We start from the raw sequence: 22,249 nt of genomic DNA on the forward strand, positions 1-22,249 counted from the left end.
TAATTATTGAAATGATTGTTGCGTAACAAAATTCAGTTTGTTTTTCTGTGGTTTCGTTAATGAATCCAGTTTCCTTTGTATTCGTAGCACTAGCTGTGGATTTGTTAATCAACAATATATCTGCCTCACAGTTCCCTTCTCAAGCCACACAGCCACTTTTAGTTAGAAGATTTATAGAATTAATCAATCAAAAGATCAAAGGGTGACAGAAATGTTTGGAAATGCTAGAATATATTCTGTGTAATTATTTTCTTAATGATTTACTTGCATTTCTTCCCTTTTATTCGTTATTGTTGCGCATAACTGTAAAACATAGATTGTATTAATAAATAATGTGTTAATCTTCATAGTGTGGGATTTCCTCTTTATTATTATTTTATTATCCGAATGAACTATGATTGTGTTATTTTAACTGGAAAAATTGACCTCGCCCGAGTAAAAGCAAAAATCGTCTGCAAAAAAAGATATATAAATAGAACAATAAGGGTCATGTGAGGGATACTATCCTTAAAGTAAAAGGATATCGGAACACTTTATGCTGTATACTATTGTCAGTGTTTAGTTCAACTCATGGCGTTGCGATTGATGTGGCATGGAGTGTTTAATTGTCCTTTCTAGACTCGTCCCTTCTAGACTCGTCCCTTCCTAGCACACCATTTGCCCCTTCCAAGGGGATCGACGAATAGGACAGTTGTTTTAGATTGAATTGTGTCACCTATTCGGTCCTAGGATCAGTCTACTCGCCCTTCTGTGAACCTTCTTAAGTGCAATACTGTATTTTCTGTAATGAGGTGACTGAGAATGGATATAGGATTCCAGGTGGGGTGTAACTCAAGCATTATTACAGTAGTCTTAGGCTAGCTTCCCTAGTTTTGACAATGGCAGTCTAATCTACCATTCTATTGCCTTTTAATTGCCTCGCCACATTGGCGAAATATTTTGATCTAATGTAACACAACATGCCCGCAACTGTAGTTTTAAGATTAGAATGTGCCTATAATTCTTTTATTGGCTATTTTGTGTAATTTTGGAAGGTTAAAGTACTACAACGATTAGCTACTGTACCATGGGGGCCAACTGCCATTTACATGTACTGTTCCCTTTGACAAAGGGATTTGCCAACAGTTTTATTTCATTGTGTTTTCTACAGGATGACCAAGTGTGATGTTAAGAACTACCTTGAGAAGATATACAGTGTTCCAGTGGGAGCAGTCAGAACTAGAATCCAGTACTGTAAGCGTACATTATTTATGTTGTATAAATGTATGGTTGTATTATTGTCCCCTGCTGGGTATGCCTATGCACATCCAAAAATTGTTTGATACTTTTTTTTTAATCTTTTGAAATTTAAAAGCTTTTAAAAGTGAGCGAATCCCTCTGATAGATTTGCAGCAACCTGCAAAGAATGTCCAGTAGTTTTGTTACAAAAAATGCCAATGCAATCCCTCGGGAAGAACTCAAAAACACACTAAGCAAAATACTGGCACCAAGGGGACAGAGCATTTTGAGAAACTAACTCAGTAAGGATACCTTTTTGTTTGCAGTTAACTTCTTATCTTGCTATTCGCTTCCCCAAAGCTTTGAGTTCACTTCCTGGTTTACAGGTAATAGGGACCCCATCTGAGGCCAACATTCAAAATCTTTGCTGGAAACAGGAAACAATGTAACACAAGAATTCAACAGGGAGTGGACTCCAATAGTGTTTGGAGTCTGAAAACGAGCCTGGAGTGAACTCTGTAGCTCAATTAGAACAAAAGCTGTCCATCTGTAATAAAAAATAAAATAATTAAGGTTGCATTTTTGACCAAAACAATATGACCTCATATCTTGAATTTATGAGTGATGGAGATCTAAAATTCAGTGTGCTTTGGCATTTGAAGTGAAACGTTCCATGAGTAGCAAATGGTTACGCTGTAGGAGACAGTAAAGATTGGTATGGAAAGTATATACAATAAAGAAACCCTTTCTTCGTCAACGCTGGGTATTTTGGAGGATGTTACTATAGTTACAGATATCTGGGAAGTTTTACTTGATCTCAGTGTTGACATCTACATTCTCAAGCACAAGCTAATAGTTGAGGGAACGTAAGAATTAAAAAAGGACTGCTGGTTGAGATGTTTCCATAATACTGAGAAGAAAATTACAGTTGTGTGGTTAGCCCTTTACAGTAACCTCACCAGCGATTGACTGGAAACATAAGTCACGATGGAAGAGGAGATCAACACTTGTGGAGTTCTTTATACTGCAGTCACCTATACTTGTCTTTGTTCCCCACAGTCTGAGTGGAATAACAAAAGTTTTCTTTTTCCTATGTTCAATTCTTGTCCCGGCAATACAGAAATGGGCATTTGAAAGAAATAAGTTAGGGCTTTGGCGATTGCATTGATACAAACATTTTATCAAAATTAACAGCAGTAATAATGGAGATCTGGATAATACAGATGTAAATTGAGCTAGTACATGACTGAAAGCTACTACATTTATTTAAATGATTATGCACATTTCCCCACAACATATAAACAGCAGAGGACATTTTACCATCAGATTTCACAATCGAAAGAGTTGATGTTTGCTTTCCATCCAGTATGCAACAAGTCAAAAACCACCTGTGTTTTGATTTCTTTTCATCAAAGCTCAATCACACTAGAAGTTCAGTAATTGGGTGAGGACACAAAGGAGAAGCAATAGTGATCAAGCAATGTAATATATTCCCAGTTTGGGAGGGCTTGATTTGAAGTTTTAAAAATCTTACAAAGAAAAAATATATTAAATTAAGCACAGGAAACTGGACCAGAGAAAATGAAGTGGCCACAGATAGGACAGGGTAGGAGACACTGCTTTACTCGGTGGTGAGAGCATGGGACCGATACCAGGCTATGTTGTTGATGCTGAATTATTGGGACCCAGTTTGACAGCATCAGCTCTGGGAACCGGACGAGCATTATTTGGCCGAATGGCCTCCTTTTGTTTCATGTGTTAGAAGGAAAATTACTTTAAATTACTGGAAAACAGGATTTTTGAATTAGTCATGGAAAAGTTCCATCTCGGTTGAACCATATTCTGGAACATACCCACGAATGGAGCATTTTCACTGATGAATAAAAGAGTTGTATGTTATGTGTCCCCTTTCTGATCTTTTGCAGGTACAAACAAGAAAAGAAATCACCTAAGCCAGAGGGTGAAGCGGCCTGATTACAAAGTAGCATACATACAACTGGTGAGTATAAATTAAGCCATACAACGTGGACTGCAGATATTCCTTACATTTCATAATTTTTGTCTCTGTCTGTCTGTACCTGGCTCTGAGTTTTCTGCCTAACTGCCCTGCACTAGATAGACTTTCTCATTTCGTTCAATGGTACCTTTCAACACTGCTGGCCCACCTACTCTACAGGCTGCCTAGAAAAGCAAACAATGTGATTTTACTTTATTTCCTTAAACCTGTGTGTGTGTGTGCTTTAACTGTGACCAGACCATCTTGTTCCATCTAATTTAGTCCCTTTCTCATTAATTCAGCCAATGACAACCCCCGTTTTTTTTTTTTTTAGTTTTTTTTTTTAGTTTTCTCTACGTGGGATTCCACTACTTTCAGTGGGCCATAGTACAGTATGAGGCTTAAAACTGAGGTCTGGTTTCATCCAATTTAACACCCATCTCTCAAACTTGACAGGGGTCCGCTCCTGGTTTGGTGGACTGATTGTATTGTTGACATGTGTAGAGTTGAACTCTCGTCTGCACTACGTCACTTTGCATGGGAGATTCTGGGGAAAATGAGCAAATGGAACCTACTGGTTGTAGCGAGCCAGGACTCATTAGCGTTTGTATATACGCTTACACAAACTGAGGGGCGTACCAAGATAGTTAACCAGGGGAGCAGAATTCAGGGAAGATTATTATGAGGAACACAAAACTTTCCTTTAAGCATACACATTGGAGAAGCCATTTAGAGACTTTATTTGCAGGCTTATAAATGTATCTTATGAGAATTCCGCACAGGGCAATGAGAGTATGTGTCCTGTGATAGAACTCCCTGCTTTGTTGTCAACTACTCTCAACACCCCTCTGGTATTTATTTATTTTCTGTCTCTCTCACAAACTCTTGCCGCTCTCCCGGGACAGAGGTCTGGGAAAACAGGCACTATTCAATTACATGACAGACTTCTTAGAGGAAATAAAGAACAAAGTACTGTAGTTTATTGTCTAGGACAGCTTGTTTCACATTGTGATATATTGGAGAACCAAAAGAATATTTTCTAGCATTTATCATATAGAAGTTGTAATTGGACAGCAATATTTCTTAGGAAATGTGTCAGCTGAAAATGGGGACAAGTCTTCTGTACCCTGGGTTTAAAAATCAATGAAAAAAACTTTGGTGAATAATGGTGAAAAAACTTCTTGGACTCCTCAAATTGGAGATCCCGTGCTTCTATGGACTTGTAGTACTGCCGCTGTTACCAGGTAAAGGGTTATGTAAAACCTCTTCACCACTTTCACAGAGTTATATAAATCTACTGTGTAACTGTGGAGATATTTGTATTTAAAACAACATTAATGAGGGGTGTTAATTTTAGGTTGGGTTTCTAATAAAAATAAATAAATAAATACAGACGTGCTCAAATTTGTTGGTACCCCTCCACAAAAAACAAAGAATGCACAATTTTCTCTGAAATAACTTGAAACTGACAAAAGTAATTGGCATCCACCATTGTTTATTCCATATTTAATAGGAATCAGACTTTGCTTTTGATTTTTTATTCAACATAATATTGTAAATAATAAAACAAATGAAAATGGCATGGACAAAAATGATGGGACCGCTAATCTAATATTTTGTTGCACAACCTTTAGAGGCAATCACTGCAATCAAACGTTTTCTGTAGCTCTCAATGAGACTTCTGCACCTGTTAACAGGTAGTTTGGCCCACTCTTCCTGAGCAAACTGCTCCAGCTGTCTCAGGTTTGATGGGTGCCTTCTCCAGACTGCAAGTTTCAGCTCTTTCCATAGATGTTCGGTAGGATTCAGATCAGGACTCATAGAAGGCCACTTCAGAATAGTCCAATGTTTTGTTCTTATCCATTCTTGGGTGCTTTTAGCTGTGTGTTTTGGGTCATTATCCTGTTGGAGGACCCATGACCTGCGACTGAGACAGAGCTTTCTGACACTGGGCAGTACGTTTCGCTCCAGAATGCCTTGATAGTCTTGAGATTTCATTGTGCCCTGCACAGATTCAAGGCACCCTGTGCCAGGCGCAGCAAAGCAGCCCCAAAACATAACCGAGCCTCCTCCATGTTTCACTGTAGGTATGGTGTTCTTTTCTTTGAAAGCTTCATTTTTTCGTCTGTGAACATAGAGCTGATGTGACTTGCCAAAAAGCTCCAGTTTTGACTCATCTGTCCAAAGGACATTCTCCCAGAAGGATTGTGGCTTGTCAATATGCATTTTAGCAAATTCCAGTCTGGCTTTTTTATGTTTTTCTGTCAAAAGTGGAGTCCTCCTGGGTCTTCTTCCATGGAGCCCACTTTCGCTCAAAAAGCGACGGATGATGCGATCAGAAACTGACGTACCTTTACCTTGGAGTTCAGCTTGTATCTCTTTGGCAGTTATCCTTGGTTCTTTTTCTACCATTCGCACTATCCTTCTGTTCACTCTGGGGTCGATTTTCCTCTTGCGGCCGCGCCCAGGGAGGTTGGCTACAGTTCCATGGACCTTAAACGTCTTAATAATATTTGCAACTGTTGTCACAAGAACATCAAGCTGCTTGGAGATGGTCTTGTAGCCTTTACCTTTACCATGCTTGTCTATTATTTTCTTTCTGATCTCCTCAGACAACTCTCGCCTTTGCTTTCTCTGGTCCATGTTCAGTGTGGTGCACACAATGATACCAAACAGCACAGTGACTACTTTTCTCCATTTAAATAGGCTGAATGACTGATTACAAGATTGGAGACATGTGCGATACTAATTAAAGAAACAAATTAGTTTGAAATATCACTATAATCCAATTATTTATTATCTTTTCTAAGGGGTACCAACAAATGTGTCCAGGCCATTTTAGATGATCTTTGTAGAATAAGCAACAATTCACCTCTTTTCACAGCTTCTTTGCTTTATTCTATGACATACCAAAGGCATGCAAGTATACATGATAAAATAGCTTTTAATGTCATCACTTTTCAGGAGGAATGAAGCATTATTTCAATGAGCTGTAAGGGTACCAACAAATTTGAGCACGTCTGTAACTCAAGGAACATGGGAGATTACCACTTATTTTGTGTTCACTTCTTCCCCTGGCTCATGGTCCTGTTTACTGTATTTTGTTACAGTGCAGGTACTGTGCTATTTGATTTTGGTTGTTCTTAAACACCTAAACACATCAGAACTCCTGAAAAGATCAATTCGGTTTTCAACAAAAACTAAAAGCCCGGATAAACACTAATTTATGGGGGCCATCTACAAAAAGCTAGAAAGTGAAAAATGAACGCTGAAAAACAGAAGCCTAAATTATACCTTCTTTGTCCCCCCCCCCCGACAATGTCTCTTCAGCTAATTACCACAATTAAGCTAATTACCACAATTATTTATGTAACTTTCAAAATGTGAATTTCCATAGTAGATACCACTAGGGGGCAGCATTATTCTATGAACGGTTTTGTTGTTGGACACTCGCCTCTGGGCCTGTGTCTTTTAAATAACATATATTGAGTTTCTCAACAGTAGCTTTGCTTTCTACAAGGTGCTTAAACTCATAATGCATGACAGCAAGCTTCTGTGGCATTGCTTGCTCTGATGTCGAGTTCTTTGGTGACTGTGAGGAAGAGGAAAACCAGACCTGGAGATGTTAAGAACTGGTTTAGTTCACAGATGCTGTTAGCCTAAAGCATACAGTGCCAGGCAATTATCTGAGTGGAGGTAGTAGATAGGGCATATCCGGTGCTATCTGGGCTGTCTTTTGTACTATCCTATTGTGTCTGTCTCAGTAGCTGTTTTGGTTACATGATTTTTAAAGAGCTAGGAGCTTACATTTTCTACTTTTCTTCTTGTCTTGCCTTTTATTTATTTATGTCTTAAATACATTTGCATTTTTCAAATTTTGCTTAATATAAGGACTTCAGCTCTAGATGTCTGTCATAGACATATGGAACCAAGGCTTTATCAGCCAGAATGTCTTTAGAGAATTAAGAGCCAGGACCACCTAGTGATCAGCTATTTTGACATATTGTTTTGCTGGGTGCAAACCAGACATAGCTCTCTTTAGAATGTGAAGTCTGACTGCAAACTGTCCTCTGCTGTTTATAGTATGTGGGGAATTATGAATAATCTAAAGTGATTTGAATACAATGTAGTAGTAATACAAGTAGTATATTTTGTAGTTCAATTTACAATTGTATTATCTACATCTTCAAATGCACCATTATCACTGCTGTTAATTTTGATCAAATGTTTATTGTGTTGATGCCTTGACGCATTGAAAAATGATGCTTCAATTGTAAAAAAAAAAGCAGCATCCAAGCCTTAGTAATTAAGCATGACATTCTGTTCTCTGACAGATTCATAGGCAATTGTATTCTCTTATTTCACTCATTTTAAACTGACTATCCTAAAGTTGTAAAATGTTATACTACCACAGTATGTCTGTATTCTATTATTGAGATCTATCCCAAAACAATGTGGTGCTGCAGTTTGTTTGTTAGAAAAATGTATTTTTGGCACACCATTAAAAATGTATTTAATACTAATGATTATAAACATATGGAGTTTGTACAGAAAATGAATTCTTCACTTACATAAGTTTGAATACTGTAAATAACAAGAATGAATAGACTATCCCACTGCAGTCGCTTGTCTCTGCTATTGAGACATTAAAACTTTGTATTCTGTGTCGTTGACAGTTTCCTTCAAAACCGTTATTGTAATACAGTATAATCAGTTCACAAAAAGATCTTCCTCCGACACTTTAGTAGGGGTGCAAGTATCATTGCTTGGTTTTGAAGCATATTTGCAGTAGACATTGTTTTCTGTTTGCAGTAGAAACATGCAAAGACAACACCGTAGTGATGATGGTGACTGACAGCAAGGTAGATGGAATGCTCCAGTATGAGGCTGGGTGAGGAAGCTGAGCAGGACGTTGAATAACAAGGTGTTCATATGAAAGTGGCCTCTTCTTTCATTTTGCTCAAAGGAGCACAAACATTAACCGCTGTATACCGTAATTACGATATTTACAGTGTAGGATAACGTAATGTACCTACACCTCGGTAGACCACAAAACCTGTGTACCGACTCGCCCCTAGTTGACAGTTTTCCAGTACTATATATTTCCAAACCCAGTGTAAGAAGGAACCCAAAAATAGTCATATAAAATCTCCCCTCCCCTCCCTCCCCAAATAGAGCTTCAGTTGGAGTGCCCTGTAATGCAAGTCCTCACATGTTGCAGGCATTTGGTTGTGACAGCTGGATCACCCCCAGCAAACATTACTGAAGATAGGCACTGCTGCATGTTTCTTTCTTACAGGGTGATTCTTTGTTCTCAGAGTATACAGCTTAATCACAGAGAACGGGGTTTGAGGCCTCCCAACCCTTACAAAAATACATGTTTAATCTATTGGCACAAAATCTATTCCTAGTAGTTGATTAATCTGAAAAGTTTGTCTCGTGTCTTTAACCCTTTAAAGACCAAGCGTTTTTCAATGGGATGCTCCCCCAGAACCGGGTTTGTTTTTTACTGTATGACTCATCCTATAAAAATTCACTTTTTTTCAGAACACTCTGGGGAACAGTATAAAGTACATCAGAAACCATAAATTATCCCCCCCCAAATACTATATTTAGTTTTTTCCAAACATGATATTTAGTTATATTTACTAAATGTAGTATTCTGCTTAGTGTGTTATTCTAAGACCTTAGGGACCTTCCAACACTTCCTTAAAGCTTAGTTGAAAAATATTGATGTTTGGGCAAATTACAAGACATTGTGATCTCTTTTTACACATTTTGAGCTGGCTTTGCCTTTCTGTCTTTGAAATTCAGCAAAAAAATCTGTTTTTAGAGGTAGAGACTACTGTATTTATTGGAGTTTGGGACACTAGAGAATATTACTGGGAATATATATATATATATATATATATATATATATATGTATATATACACTACCGGTCAAAAGTTTTAGAACACCTCCATTTTTCCAGTTTTTATTGAAATTTACGGAGTTTAATGTCTCAGTGTACTCTGAAATTAAAGCATAGAACAAATAAACAATTGGAGATAAAAAAGAAATCATGGAATCGTTTTGTTTAACAAAATTTTATCTAAATTTTTGACTCATCAAAGTAGCCACCTTTTGCAGATATAACAGCCGAACACACTCGTGGCATTCTTTCTACAATGGAAATCAAATATTGTTCGGAAAGTTCTTCCCAACACTGTTGCAGAAGTTCCCACAATGTGTTGCACTTGTAGGTTGCTTTGCTTTCACCCTTCTGTCCAGTTCATCCCAAACCAGCTCGATGGGGTTTAAGTCTGGAGACTGTGCTGGCCATTCCATGATTTGAAGCCCACCGTATTGTTCTTTTCTTCTAAGGTAGTTCTGACATAGCCTGGAGGTATGTTTTGGGTCATTATCTTGCTGTAGGATGAACCCCTGACCAACTAGGCGTATACCAGAGGGTTTTGCATGGTGCTGCAAAATGCTGTGGTAGCAGATTTGGTTCAGGGTGCCACTCACTCTGTGCAAGTCGCCGACTCTGGATCCAGCAAAACAGCCCCAGACCGTCACGCTTCCTCCTCCATGTTTGACAGTTGGTGTCACACACCGAGGAACAATCCTTTCGCCTACTCGACGGCGTACAAAACCGTGCGTGATGAACCGAAGATTTCAAATTTTGATTCATCAGTCCATAAGACCATCTTCCAGTCTTCAGTAGTCCACTGGCGGTGCTTCATGGCCCAGGCAAGCCTCTTTTTCTTATTTTGCCACCTTAGCAATGGCTTTCGTACTGCCACTCGACCTGTCAAACCTGCAGCTCGAAGTCTTCTCTTCACAGTTGAAACTGAGACTTGCTTACTTCGACCAGTGTTAAGCTGTGCTTGAAGCTGTTGTCCTGTGAGCCGCCTATCACGCAAGCTGTTGACTCTCAGAAACTTGTCTTCTGATTCTGTTGTGGCTTTGGGTCTGCCAGACCTCTTCCTGTCAGAGTTTCCTCCAGTTTCCAAGTGCCTTTTGATGGTGTAGGAAACTGTACTCACTGACACCTTGGCTTTCTTTGCAATTTCTCTAAAGGAAAGACCTACACTTTTAAGGGTTATAATGGTCTGTCTGTTTTCCTTTGTTAATTGCCTTTTTCTCGCCATTATGAGAGCAATATACTACTTCCTGCAGTACAATACTGTCCAAATAATGCTTAAGAGGGTGTAGTAACACAGTCTGTTCCAGCACTGCTTTTATACAGACAGAGGGTTTGTAAGTAGTCCACAAAAGTTGGGACACCTGTAGGAATTGTTAGCATCAACTTTCAAGGCTCAATTTACTTCCATTGCTGCAGAACAGCTGTAAGTTGCTAACCCATTACTTGTTCCCTGAAAAAGGCCTTTTTGTATAACTCTTTATTTACATTATTTTTTAGTTTTTGGTAACCTAAACTTTTTTTTTTTAACCTCTGGCAGTTTACCGCTTATCTTTATACCATTTCAGGTTATTCACTGGACTTGAACTGCTTAAATTTCAATGAAAACTGGAAAAATGGGGGTGTTCTAAAACGTTTGACCGGTAGTATATGTGTGTGTGTGTGTGTGTATATATATATATATATATATATATATATATATATATATATATATATATATATATATAAATTTCAGTTGATTTGGGGTTTCAAAGGACATTTGGAACTGAACATTGATTTTTTTAAATAACTGATACCAAAAACTCATACATTACATAAACTGAATCACTGTCAGAAAATTCTGATTCACCACAATCATACGCCAGTATTTTTGCCAACAATGATTCATCTAATTATCTTGCCATCTTGAAATTAAATTCTTTAGTCTGGAAATGTTTATATTATTGTGTGCATATCAGTTTCTGTAGAAGAGTAAACATATACATAAAACGTAAACTATTATAGCCAAACAATAAAATTGCAATGCCATAATTAACATTTATTCTCAGGATATTTTATAAGCAATAATGGACACAACTCTCAATTTTATTTTTTTCTCTCAAAATAAATATTTATAAATAAAATATGTTCTTCATTCTGTTATCAGTAATAATGAAAACAAAACCGGTTTAAATTTTATTCAAGAAACATCTGATTATATCCACTATTCTTGATATTTACAAATGGTGTAAAAACATATAAAACACATGAGACAGAATACATGCTTGAATATAATTCTAAGTCAGATACATCAGTTTTACAGTGTTTTCTCTCAGCGACGTCACACAAGGGGAAAAAAAATAAATACATTACTGGGGAGTGTATTTACAATGATATGCGTTTGCAACCTGTGTGGCAAAGTATTGTGGCCCAGTAAGTCAATAAAATTAAGCACGTTCTGTATCGTGTTTACCCAATCATGGGCCCAGATCAAACACTTCAGTATGATTGTGTTTACATGATCACAGCCTAAAGGGTTAAGGAACGAGTTAGTAACAACATGACTTGGCAACTCTATCCCCAAACTCTCAATTCCATACCCTCACCACTCTTTGTGTTAAGAAGTGTCTCCTACCCTCTAGTTAGGGTTGACCTGAGTGTTAAATTACAGAAATGGCTTCTTATCAAAGTTCATTTTTAGTTATCGTACTAATAGACTATTACCGAAGTCTGTCTGTGCGCAAGCTGATCTACAAATGTGCTCACTGAAAGATCAACCGAAATGGTGTCCTCTGTACTGAAGACCTGATCCATGAAATCTACACAGTTGGAAAGAACTTCAAGACCGCAAACAACTTATTGTTGCCGTTCAAACTGTCCTCTCCATGTGGTGGAATGAATAAGAAGACCACACATTTTGTGGAAGGTGGTGATGCTGGCAACAGGGAAGACCAGATCACAGACTCATTATTATTTGTTTATTTAGCGGGCAACTTAAAGAGACTTCCAACACTAAAGTCACTTACAACAACATCTCACCCGAGAGCACAAGGAGGTTAAGTGACTTGCTCATGGTCACACCATGAGTCAGTGAGTGTGCCAGGATTTGAACTGTGGACCACCTGGTTACAAGCCCTTTTCTTTAACCACTGGACCACACAGCCTTATCAGGAGGATGAACAAACAAGATATTCCGAAGAGGCTCTATATCATGCACCGGTCTGTTGAAATATGTATATACTACATTGTCCAAAGCTTTGCTGTCGATTACTGCACCACTAAGGAAACGTGTATATGCTTTTAGTTTCTATGAGTAGGATAGTACAAGATTTATAAGCAAAAGTACACCAAAGGTTTTTAACATTGTTTGTTTGTTTATTATATATATATATATATATATATATATATATATATATATATATATATATATATATATATATATATATATATATATATATAATACACACATACACACACCCACAATTGCAGCAGACAAAAGTATTTGGGCAGTTAAAAAAAAAATCACAAAGTGATTTCTATAATTTCTAATTGTTCTTTTCAAAGATATAAATAACAGTAGAGAGTCAGCTTTATAATAAAACAGCAAATGATTACATAACATGCAATGAAAATTTAACATGCAAGGACTCATTTAATACTTTACATTAGTATTTTTTGTGCCCACCCTTTCGTTGCTTTATAGCTTGCAGTCGTTTTTTTGTACTGTGAAACCATCTTTCCAGAGATATTTGTGCACATTCTTCAACACATAGAGCTTTGAGTTGTGCAGTTGATTTCCTTTTTGCAACAGCAGCCTTCAAGTCAATCCACAACATCTTGATGGGATTCAAGTCTGGGGACTGAGATGGCCAATCCATAACTAATCTTCCTTTTTTTCAGAAATTCCTTTGTAGACTTTGCAGAATTCTTGGGTCATTACCCTGCTGGAATACAAACTTCCGTCTAATAAGCCTTCTAGCACTGGGTAACAACAGCATTCATTGATCCTTCTACAATGTCGCCAGTGTCTGAGGAAGAAAAACAAGCCCATACCCTCACACAACCTCCACCATGTTTAACACTGGGCCTGATGAACTTTTTATTAAATTCTTCCTCTAAACATATTGTAGCTTTCTTGGTGAAAAAAGTTATATTTTGGATTCGTCTGACCATAAAATTTGGTTGAAGAAATCATCAGACTTCAAGTATTCAAAGGAAAACTCCAATCGCTTTCTTTTGTGTATTGTTTTTAACAAAGGTTTGCATCTTGGTTTTCTTGGCCATTCATTTTGTTAAGGTATTGTTGAATTGTTCGCTCTTGAATTTCTTGACCATCTCTCAATTCTTGAATAGAATGTTCTTCAGTTCAGAATAGAATGTTAATTCCAAGAGGTTCCAAAGTGCCTAATTTAAAAATGCATGTTTATTATTTTTGCATCCTGACTGCATTTGTCCCATAACAGTGATTTATCCCACAAAAAGGTATAATCCTAAAGGTATTGGCGATTAGCACACACACACAAAAACCCTTTGTTGTACATCCTCTATGCTATATGAGAAAATGTTCCAGCAAAACACAGAACCTTGTTTAACTACACTTGTGCATATACTTAATTTATTGTTATTTGATAAGGTTAGTAGCCTTCTATTACTGGCTGTGTTGAACCAGCTACCTGAAAGAGAAATACAATGTACTGTCATTGACGTTGTAACGCGTCTGTCATAGCAATGTTATTTTCTTTTTAAAACACGATACCTGTTACTGCTTTAGTTTAAACGAAGTTTTAATGTGCACCTTTCTCATAGGAAATATGTTATGCTTGCACTTCCTGGGTCATTTCTTCTATATGTGTCTTCTGGGTCATAGAATGTTACTGGTTGAAAGCATGTCAATCAATAGGGAAGCAGCTGATTGGTTGTTGACAGGAAAGAAGCCATTGAAAGACTGGCGACAATTTCAACCTCTGGGTGAAATGACCAAGCAAGTGCAATGCTCTCTGAAAGCATAGCTTACAAGCACAAATGTCCAAGTGTTGTACCATATATGATGTTTTCAAATTAGGAAGACGGTCAGCTGTCAATGACCAAAACAAGTCGATGTCAATTTCCCCTGCCAGTAGAGCGCTCTGGATCGCATCGGGTGCCACCTTCACAGTGTACAAAGCAAAGAACATATTTTACTTTCTCTTTTGCTGATATATTTGCAACGCGGGACCTTTGTCGTGGCATTTTCTGGTAAAATCGATCAATGTTCCCTTTACCCTCTGTGTGATCCAGCATTTTTCTCTATCCTTGTCTGTTAACGGTGATATTATTTAATATTACGCGCCTATGCGTGATACGTTTTATGCATAAAATTACGCAGGCACATGATTGCGTAATTCCCCAGGGTGCAATTATAAACCTATTGTAGAAATCTGTTTGGTTTATAATTTGCACTCACATTTTGTGAAACATCATAAATGTAAACATCAATCTCTCTTTCCTACTTTCATCTGAAGAAGAGACCTTTGAGGTCTTGAAAGCTTGTGATTTAGTTAGTCCAGTAAAATATATCGCATCTCCTTCTTTTGTGTATCATCACTGGACTGATATGGCTACCATTTCATCTATCACTGACTTAATTTAGAAAGCAAAGGATTTTTTAATTTACCAGATTGTATTACCTCGGATGAACTCCAATTTTACTGTCACGACACTGCGTGTTTGAGTATGGTAATTGGGTTACTCTATGCCAACTTGTTGAGTTGCATGTAATAGGAGCTCACCTGCCCCCAACAAAGGTTCCTGTATGCAGCACAAAATGTGAGTGCACATTATAAACCAAACAGATTTGTATAATATGTTTATAATAGTGAAAGGAGTGCTTTTGATGTACACTTCCCTTGTGACCAAATATGGCTGCCAAATTGACGTCATTGTAAGTTTCTAGTTGACAAAGTCCTAAAGCTTTTGAAATACAGTATGTTCTTCATTCTTTCTATTCTATGATTTCCAAGTTCAAGTTCCATTGTGGGTATCGTGCAAGATAAATGAACCATTTTGTTTGTTATTTTACAAACCCTTTCAAAGCTTTGTATCACAGAGACTGTGGGGGTGGTTTAATAACTGTAGGGTTTTATTATTAGCTGCCCTTTACATTTAAACACTATGTATCAAATGTCAGGGTTATATTCTTATCTCCAAGTTATAGATACATTACTTGCAGTTGGTAGGTTCTTGTTGTGTGACGTGGATTCGATTTAGTTGTTACATTGTCATATATATTGAGTACAGTGGCTCTCAGGAGTTGGTTTCTTCACGAATTAATCCTAAATATAAGCAGGTCGGTGGGTGGCATGGGTGTTTTGATATGCTAGGGCCACTAATGTAATTGCTTTCTAATTTTGGAGAGGGTATACTTTAGTTACATGACATAATTGACACTGACGATATTTCAGTTGTATTCGTCAGATCTGAGCAGAGGAGAAGTCCTTTCTTCACACCGCAGGAGGAAGGGTGCCATTGAATGGGTTAATTCTCCGCTGTACCAAAGGGAGAAGGCGTGGGGGAGTACGTTGTACAAATTCAAGTCCTTAATGGACAGCCACTGTCGTTATAGAACTATGGTTTGTGTCTCCTTGTTACAAATGTTATTTATAGTGAATTTTGGCAGTTGCATTAATCTACAAACATGAGTTCTGCATAGGGCATGGACAATTTAAGTTGGGCCAGTAATACTAGTGTATGCTTTTTCAGTGCTTTTTAATAATAATAACAACAACAATCATCATCATAATCAATAACAATACTTCATTGTTTTTGTAATTCTGCCCCTGTCATCTCTTTGGTGGCTCATGGTTTAGATACTGTCTGTATATTTTCAGTCATGTGGAATCTTTTCTGGCAAATTGAATGGGTTGACCTTTGGCTTGTGGTCTAACTAAATAAACAACTAAATACATTTATTAACAACTTTAAAAAGTGAATATATAATGTTCTCTTTAAATAGTAATAGCATACACACTGTCTGTTAAATTGGTTCCTGTTGAAGACCAGTTAAATATGAATTAGTTGTCCAGAAGCAACGAATCCAAGGCATTGACTAAACTTGTCTAGTTTATTTGGTGTTTGTTTCTAGTTGCAGGTCTATGAAGTACAGGCAAGTAAATTACTGACATAAACAATCACAGGTTCAGTATATCAGCATCTTAAAAATGAAAGTCACCCGTGGTTTTCATTCATTGGAATTTGTTCAAACTTTGATAACCAGTTGGAATGAAGTTGTTGCAGTTGGATGTTGCTGTTTTAATAAATCACAAAATACGACAGGAGTTTGGATAATATGTCATTTACCAACGGTATGGAAGCAACAGTGTACCCTAGTACATTATTAAGAATAAAAACATAATTAATACTTCATTAAATTAATACCATATCACAACTGGTGAATAAAATACTTATGGAAATTGCTTTACCCTTTAATGGAACTGCCGTGCAGTATACTTCCATAAATTCACTTTTCTGTTGATAGTCTTAATTTTTTAAATCTGTATCAAATTCTGTGTAGGCCCACTTCATTTAAAGTCACTTTAATTTTTTTATTTGACCACCATCTTGAAACAAGGTCATCTTTTTTTTATTTTTGTGTCACATCTCTAATTCTGAACAACATACTGAAGATTGAAGTTGTTAAAGATGGCGCCGCTTGTAGGCAACATTCCATAGTAAATATTTCATTGTGGTTGTTCCTGTCTTTTAGTGTGGTATTACTACTTTAAATTATTCTCATCTGAATTGTTACTTTAATGCAGATTAACATTTCATCCGTGCTTCTTGCCCTGGAATTATATTGTTCTAAGGACTCTTTTCCCATATTGTTCAGATTCTTGATACACTTGGATGAGTTTTTGTTTATAGTGTGGATTTTGTTTTCCCAGAACTGGAGTTAAACCAACATTGTCAGTGCTCTGAGGCACTCTTATTGATTTAGGCGCTTCTTCCAGTAGAGAAGAGAGAACAAAAAGAAGTGCAGCTTGTACGGCATGCCTCGAGGATTCTTGGAAGACTAGCGTGTCTGGGGAAAACATTATGCTTCTCATTGTCCGTGATTTGGATTTGAATCCTCCTGTTCTGGAAAAGCAGTTATACAGAAAAAAAGCAGTGTGTGCTTAATTGTCAGGTGTCGCAGTAGAGTCTTCTCAAACACATTCTGTACACAAAAAAAAGAAGGGTATTATTTCACAAAAAAGAAGGGTATTATTTCTTACAGTACAGTATCTGGGGATATGAAAACATCTGTCTGTATGCCAAACTTTAAAATCGGTATGTAGGTTGAGGTGATATATTTATTTATTTTTCTAGCTATGGTTGTAGATGTATCTTACTGATGTACTTTATGATGCCCCCCCCCCCTTTATAAGGCAGGCCTTTATACAGCTGAACCAGTTATATAGGATGGCATGGTTGTGGCTCCCGTTTGGTTAAAAGTATCCTTTACTGTGACAGCTATATACAGTTTTAGTAAGCTGTGAACTTCTGTGATTGTTTAATGATCAATGTTTTTTAATGGGAATGCCAAGACTGATAGGACACTACAGAAATCCATTTTCTGAAGTAAAATAAAGGGGGGGGGAGGGGGAATAACCCAGTCCTGCATTGATAGTAATTTAGTAATTGATTTCTATGATTTGGGCCACTGTAGCATCTCAGCTGCCTGTCATAATAGGTGGCAAACATCTGCCCACTCCGTTCCAGGAACATCCCAGTGTATTGATGGACACGTTGGCCAATGCAGCCACATCGTTGATGGAGGATTCAATTGCACAGGCACGGGGAGCAGAGATCCTTCTGCTCTCCCATGATTGTAACTCAGTGGCTCATAGCTTGTATAGATCTAGTGGATCACATGGCATATCATGCTCGACTATGAGATGCAGACAAGGGGATTTCCTAATTTCACTTCTCTAATGTGTTGGTCAGTCAGTCAATTTGCAAGTCGTGTCCATGATTCACTCAGTAAAGTTCCAATAACATGTGGTATCCAGTAGAAGTTTACCATTTCACTGCCACTTTGTTTCAGCCTCTGGACAATGTCAGTGATCTTTTCCACACACACATTGTACTTTAGGTTTACAAACCACTTGACATTCCCTGTTGATGATTCCCCCTGTGGAGCTCAAAAACTCCCAATTTCTAGTTTGTTCTTTTAGTCGTATGCATTAAACAGCTGGATTGTTTGCTAAATCTGTGAGGAGAACTCTTCAAAGGCAGTACCAGCTTTATGCTGTTCACCAAGTATTAAGTTGCCCCTGTCTCGGTGCTGGGGACTTAATAATGAATACTATCTTCAACCTTTGAATAAATGAAAACTTAGCTTTTAGCTGTGCTTTAGGAAGCTGGTGAATAAGCTCAGTAATCGTAAAGCTTTGGGAATACTAAAATATTACCCAGATCTGTGCACTGCAATGTGAGTAACCCTTTAAAGAGTAGAGCGAGAATCCTGGATAGCGCTTTCCTCATTAGCATGCCCAAGTGCCCATGCATGAACTTCATTAAATGACTTAATTAAAGTAACTTCATTTTTTGTTTTTACTTATTAATGTATCTTGTACATGAATGTCAGAGTTTTCCATTAATATTTCTGAATCAGATTTTAAAAGCAACAAGGTACACTGTATAATGAAACCGGAGTGCTTGACATTTTTATGTGTGGTTATCCCCGTAGTAATAATACAAATAAAAACAGCTTCAATAACTTTCATTACAAAAGGCAGTTTACAATTACATGAGCCATGTTTGCTGACATGTTACTGTAAAGTAATCCATTATTCGAATTAGCTGTCTGACTTGCACCAATTAGACTGTGACCAATGTCTTTTGACGCCTTCCCTCAGAACTAAATGCACTGATCGGGGTGTTCATAGAATGGATTTGGTCAGAATACAATTATTACAGTTAATATGAAACTCCTAATTAAAAATCACAGTACAGCTTTTAAAATATTTAATAGTACTGTTCTGTGATACAAGAGTGCTGGTTAGCTTATTCATTAAGGAGGGTAGAAAAGCATGGTTCACAATGTGACGGGTTACCAGAGGTATTTTCAAAACTTCAACACTTTCATTAGTTATATAGTAGGGATGTGAACGTGGTCCAGTAGAGGTCCGGTATACCTTAAGGAAGTGTGGTCCAAACAATGGGACTGTCTGGTCCATCATCAATATTATTATATTATTATGTGTTTTAAAAATGGTTGGAGTGTGAGAAATGTGCACGTTTTTGTGACATATTATACTGCAGTTAACACAGTGGACAGGCATGGTAGTAAATTACAGTATGGAAGACCTACATACAAATTTATCTGGGAAAAAAGAGAACAAATATATCCAGTTATTGGATTTATGTCTAAAAACAGAGAAAACAACTAGGATGTGTAACAACAAATATGTGTATAGGTAACTCTCCAAGCAAAATGTCTCTGCTTGAATGTACAAATGTACAGCACACAGCTAAGATAAACTTCACAGACCGTAGTGGTTTCCCCCCCCCCACCGAGTAGCATTAATATGGGTCAAGACAATTCTATTTTTGCTTTGAATGCTTAGCATAAATTGGAAAACAGTGTAATAAAATGCTGTATTTCAGACAATAACGTGCCAGTATTGTTTTGTTTAATGAAGGAATGGGGTAACCAAGAAAAATGTCATAAAACATGTTTTTTATTTTGTGTTTATGTCTTCAGATTTTACCACAAACAACTTTGAAATAACTAGTTAAATATTTGTTAAATATAATTTAATACAAGTAGGAATGTTTTTAAATATATGTTATAACCATTTTAAATGATACAGTCTATCCTATACGTAGGATAGCCTTGTTGTCAATCAAAAAATATTGTAAAAAATACAGGATGTTTGTTAATACAGTCCATAAGAGAGGGAGGGGGTATTAAAAACATCTTAAGCCAAAGTCATCTTGTTAATCAACAACATTATACAGCCAAATAAATTCCTAAAATCTCTTTGGCGCTCACTGCTGCAAAAAGAAAGCATTGCGTTTACACTTCACTCTGCAACACAGATAACTGCGGTATAGATTGACTTGTCTCGAGTTACCACGGTCTTACCTTGGTCCCCCTGCTGTACAGTTACTTTAACATGGAAAAAGCAGTAGATACCACATACAGACTCCAGCATCCTAAAGGTGTGGTTTAAATGCCTAAGCACATTAGCTAGTTTGTAACTGTTAACCAAAGAAGCATTGTTATGGAACAACTTGATACACATAGTTTCAAAAAGACAGCTGTGCCTCGGTGAGCGCCATTGTTGCACAGTGAGAAAAGTAAACAGGGTACATGGGAAACATGTGCATTGAAGAATATCTTGGTTGTGACACAGCTAGAGGAGATTCATTAAAATCGTATTGCTGCTACTTGAATTCTGCCTCCCTGATTTAACGGAACTTTTTTTTCTGTCTTGGGTCCTTGCTTGCTGCCATGAGTAAGAGCAGGTTCTGAATCCTACTGGAAAATGACGACATAGGTAGTCGAGAGTTGACCTCTAAATATGTACATAATACAATCAGTACCCCAACCTGAGACCATCCAAATTGAAGAACGATTCAAACTAGATTCAGTCTAGTCAAACTAGACTGAACAAGTTGGTTTGACCTCGGTTTCAGAGCCCCTGCAGTTGTGAAATGTGATCACCACTAGATCTTAGAAAAATATTTGTGCTGTATTTTCAATTGAGTCTTCTGGTTTCTGTCAAATTACAACTTCACTGCTAAATAAGGCTGTTGTTTAAATCATTACGATAGGAGATTTCTGATGCGTTAATATTTGAAAGGCCAGAAGTACACTAGATGATTCATTTTCATAACTGTGGTCTACGGTTCGTCAATCATGCCACTCTGTGCTATTGTCATATTAATATTGACTTTACACAATTTAACATGTATGCATGGACATTTTATTGCCTGTTGATTATTGTTGCACATTAGACTTACAAAAATAGGTGGGGAGTAAGGGTATAACAATTAATTGTGTATCGATGAATTGTGATACTTTGTTTACATGATATATTGTATTGCAATAGAGGTTTTGTATTGAGGGTTGACCAAAAGCATGATATAGCTTGTTGTAGTTTACAAAATAGTTGTTTAATGGAGTGTTTTGTAGTTGATATGAATAAATACCCCTATCTCAGATTTTATTTGTCTTTTAGCAAAACAGCCAACATTTAAATTATAATTTGAGCCTATTGTGCATCATACAAATAGCCCATCGGAACCATCATGTGTAATGTGAGATACCTGCATATCACGATCTGTATTGAATCGTGGTATTAGTGGATCGTTACACCCCTAGAGGGCAGTCTATACCAACAGTCATTTTCTTCTAGCTTAATGCCAACATTGATTTTGAGCCCTAATGGTATATATGTTTTTTAGGCTCAACAACAGACATTCCAGTTCCCAGAAATATTCCCACAGAAAGACACCGCTCTTGAGCCAGGCTCCGTGGAGGAAATGCAGGACCAGTTCATGCAAGACGAACAGCAGAGACAGAAGGCTGACCCCAGACGAGGAGGGGTGACGGAGTGGTTTGGGCTTTGAAAGGGAGAAAATGAAATATACTCATTTCAAGAAAAAGCACCAAGAAGTGGAGCCAGGTGGAATAGCGGATTGCGTTCCAAATTATCCTGGAAACTTAATGCACTTGATATGTTAGTCTGATGAATTGGAGTATGACATCTGAAAACAAATTGTCCTAAAAACTCAAAAACAAGTTCTCTTGAAGACCAGGTCAATTTCCATGAAGCTTTTGTGTGTGAACATTTTTTGTAACATTCTAAAAATAAAATGTAAATTGTCTACATTTGATCTTCCAGTTGATTCATTTTGCAATAAAACAAGTAAAAAATGACTGTTTTGTCAGGAATATCAAATGTAATTTAGAAACATCGTATATCAACAAGATATTAAAGTAAATCCACATGACGTGAGCATGAAATGTTACACCCTATCAGTTTGCTTCAAGTAAGAAAATAGAAAGAACTCTGAGCCAGTATCATAGTTGAATCTTCAGATTAGTATACTATTCTTTTAAATGATGAATAACTAACAACTGAAAAGGTTTTTGTGCGGTGTGTTGGTGTTCTCCTTGTGT

General features: G+C 37.2%; 1 protein-coding gene across 1 annotated transcript in view; it reads left to right on the plus strand.

Moving 5' to 3' along the window:
* Positions 1 to 22,006, plus strand: part of LOC117432116 (large ribosomal subunit protein uL23m-like) — a 37,574-nt gene extending 15,568 nt beyond the window's left edge. The window contains exons 3-5 of the mRNA XM_034053617.2: positions 1,151 to 1,233; positions 3,144 to 3,217; positions 21,532 to 22,006. Of these exons, the coding sequence (XP_033909508.1) occupies positions 1,151 to 1,233; positions 3,144 to 3,217; positions 21,532 to 21,696 (322 nt within the window). The 3' untranslated portion in view covers positions 21,697 to 22,006. The remainder of the gene's footprint in view (positions 1 to 1,150; positions 1,234 to 3,143; positions 3,218 to 21,531) is intronic.
* Positions 22,007 to 22,249: the final 243 nt, after the last annotated feature.

The sequence above is a fragment of the Acipenser ruthenus genome, chromosome 27, assembly GCF_902713425.1.
Source record: "Acipenser ruthenus chromosome 27, fAciRut3.2 maternal haplotype, whole genome shotgun sequence".
Taxonomy (NCBI): domain Eukaryota; kingdom Metazoa; phylum Chordata; class Actinopteri; order Acipenseriformes; family Acipenseridae; genus Acipenser; species Acipenser ruthenus.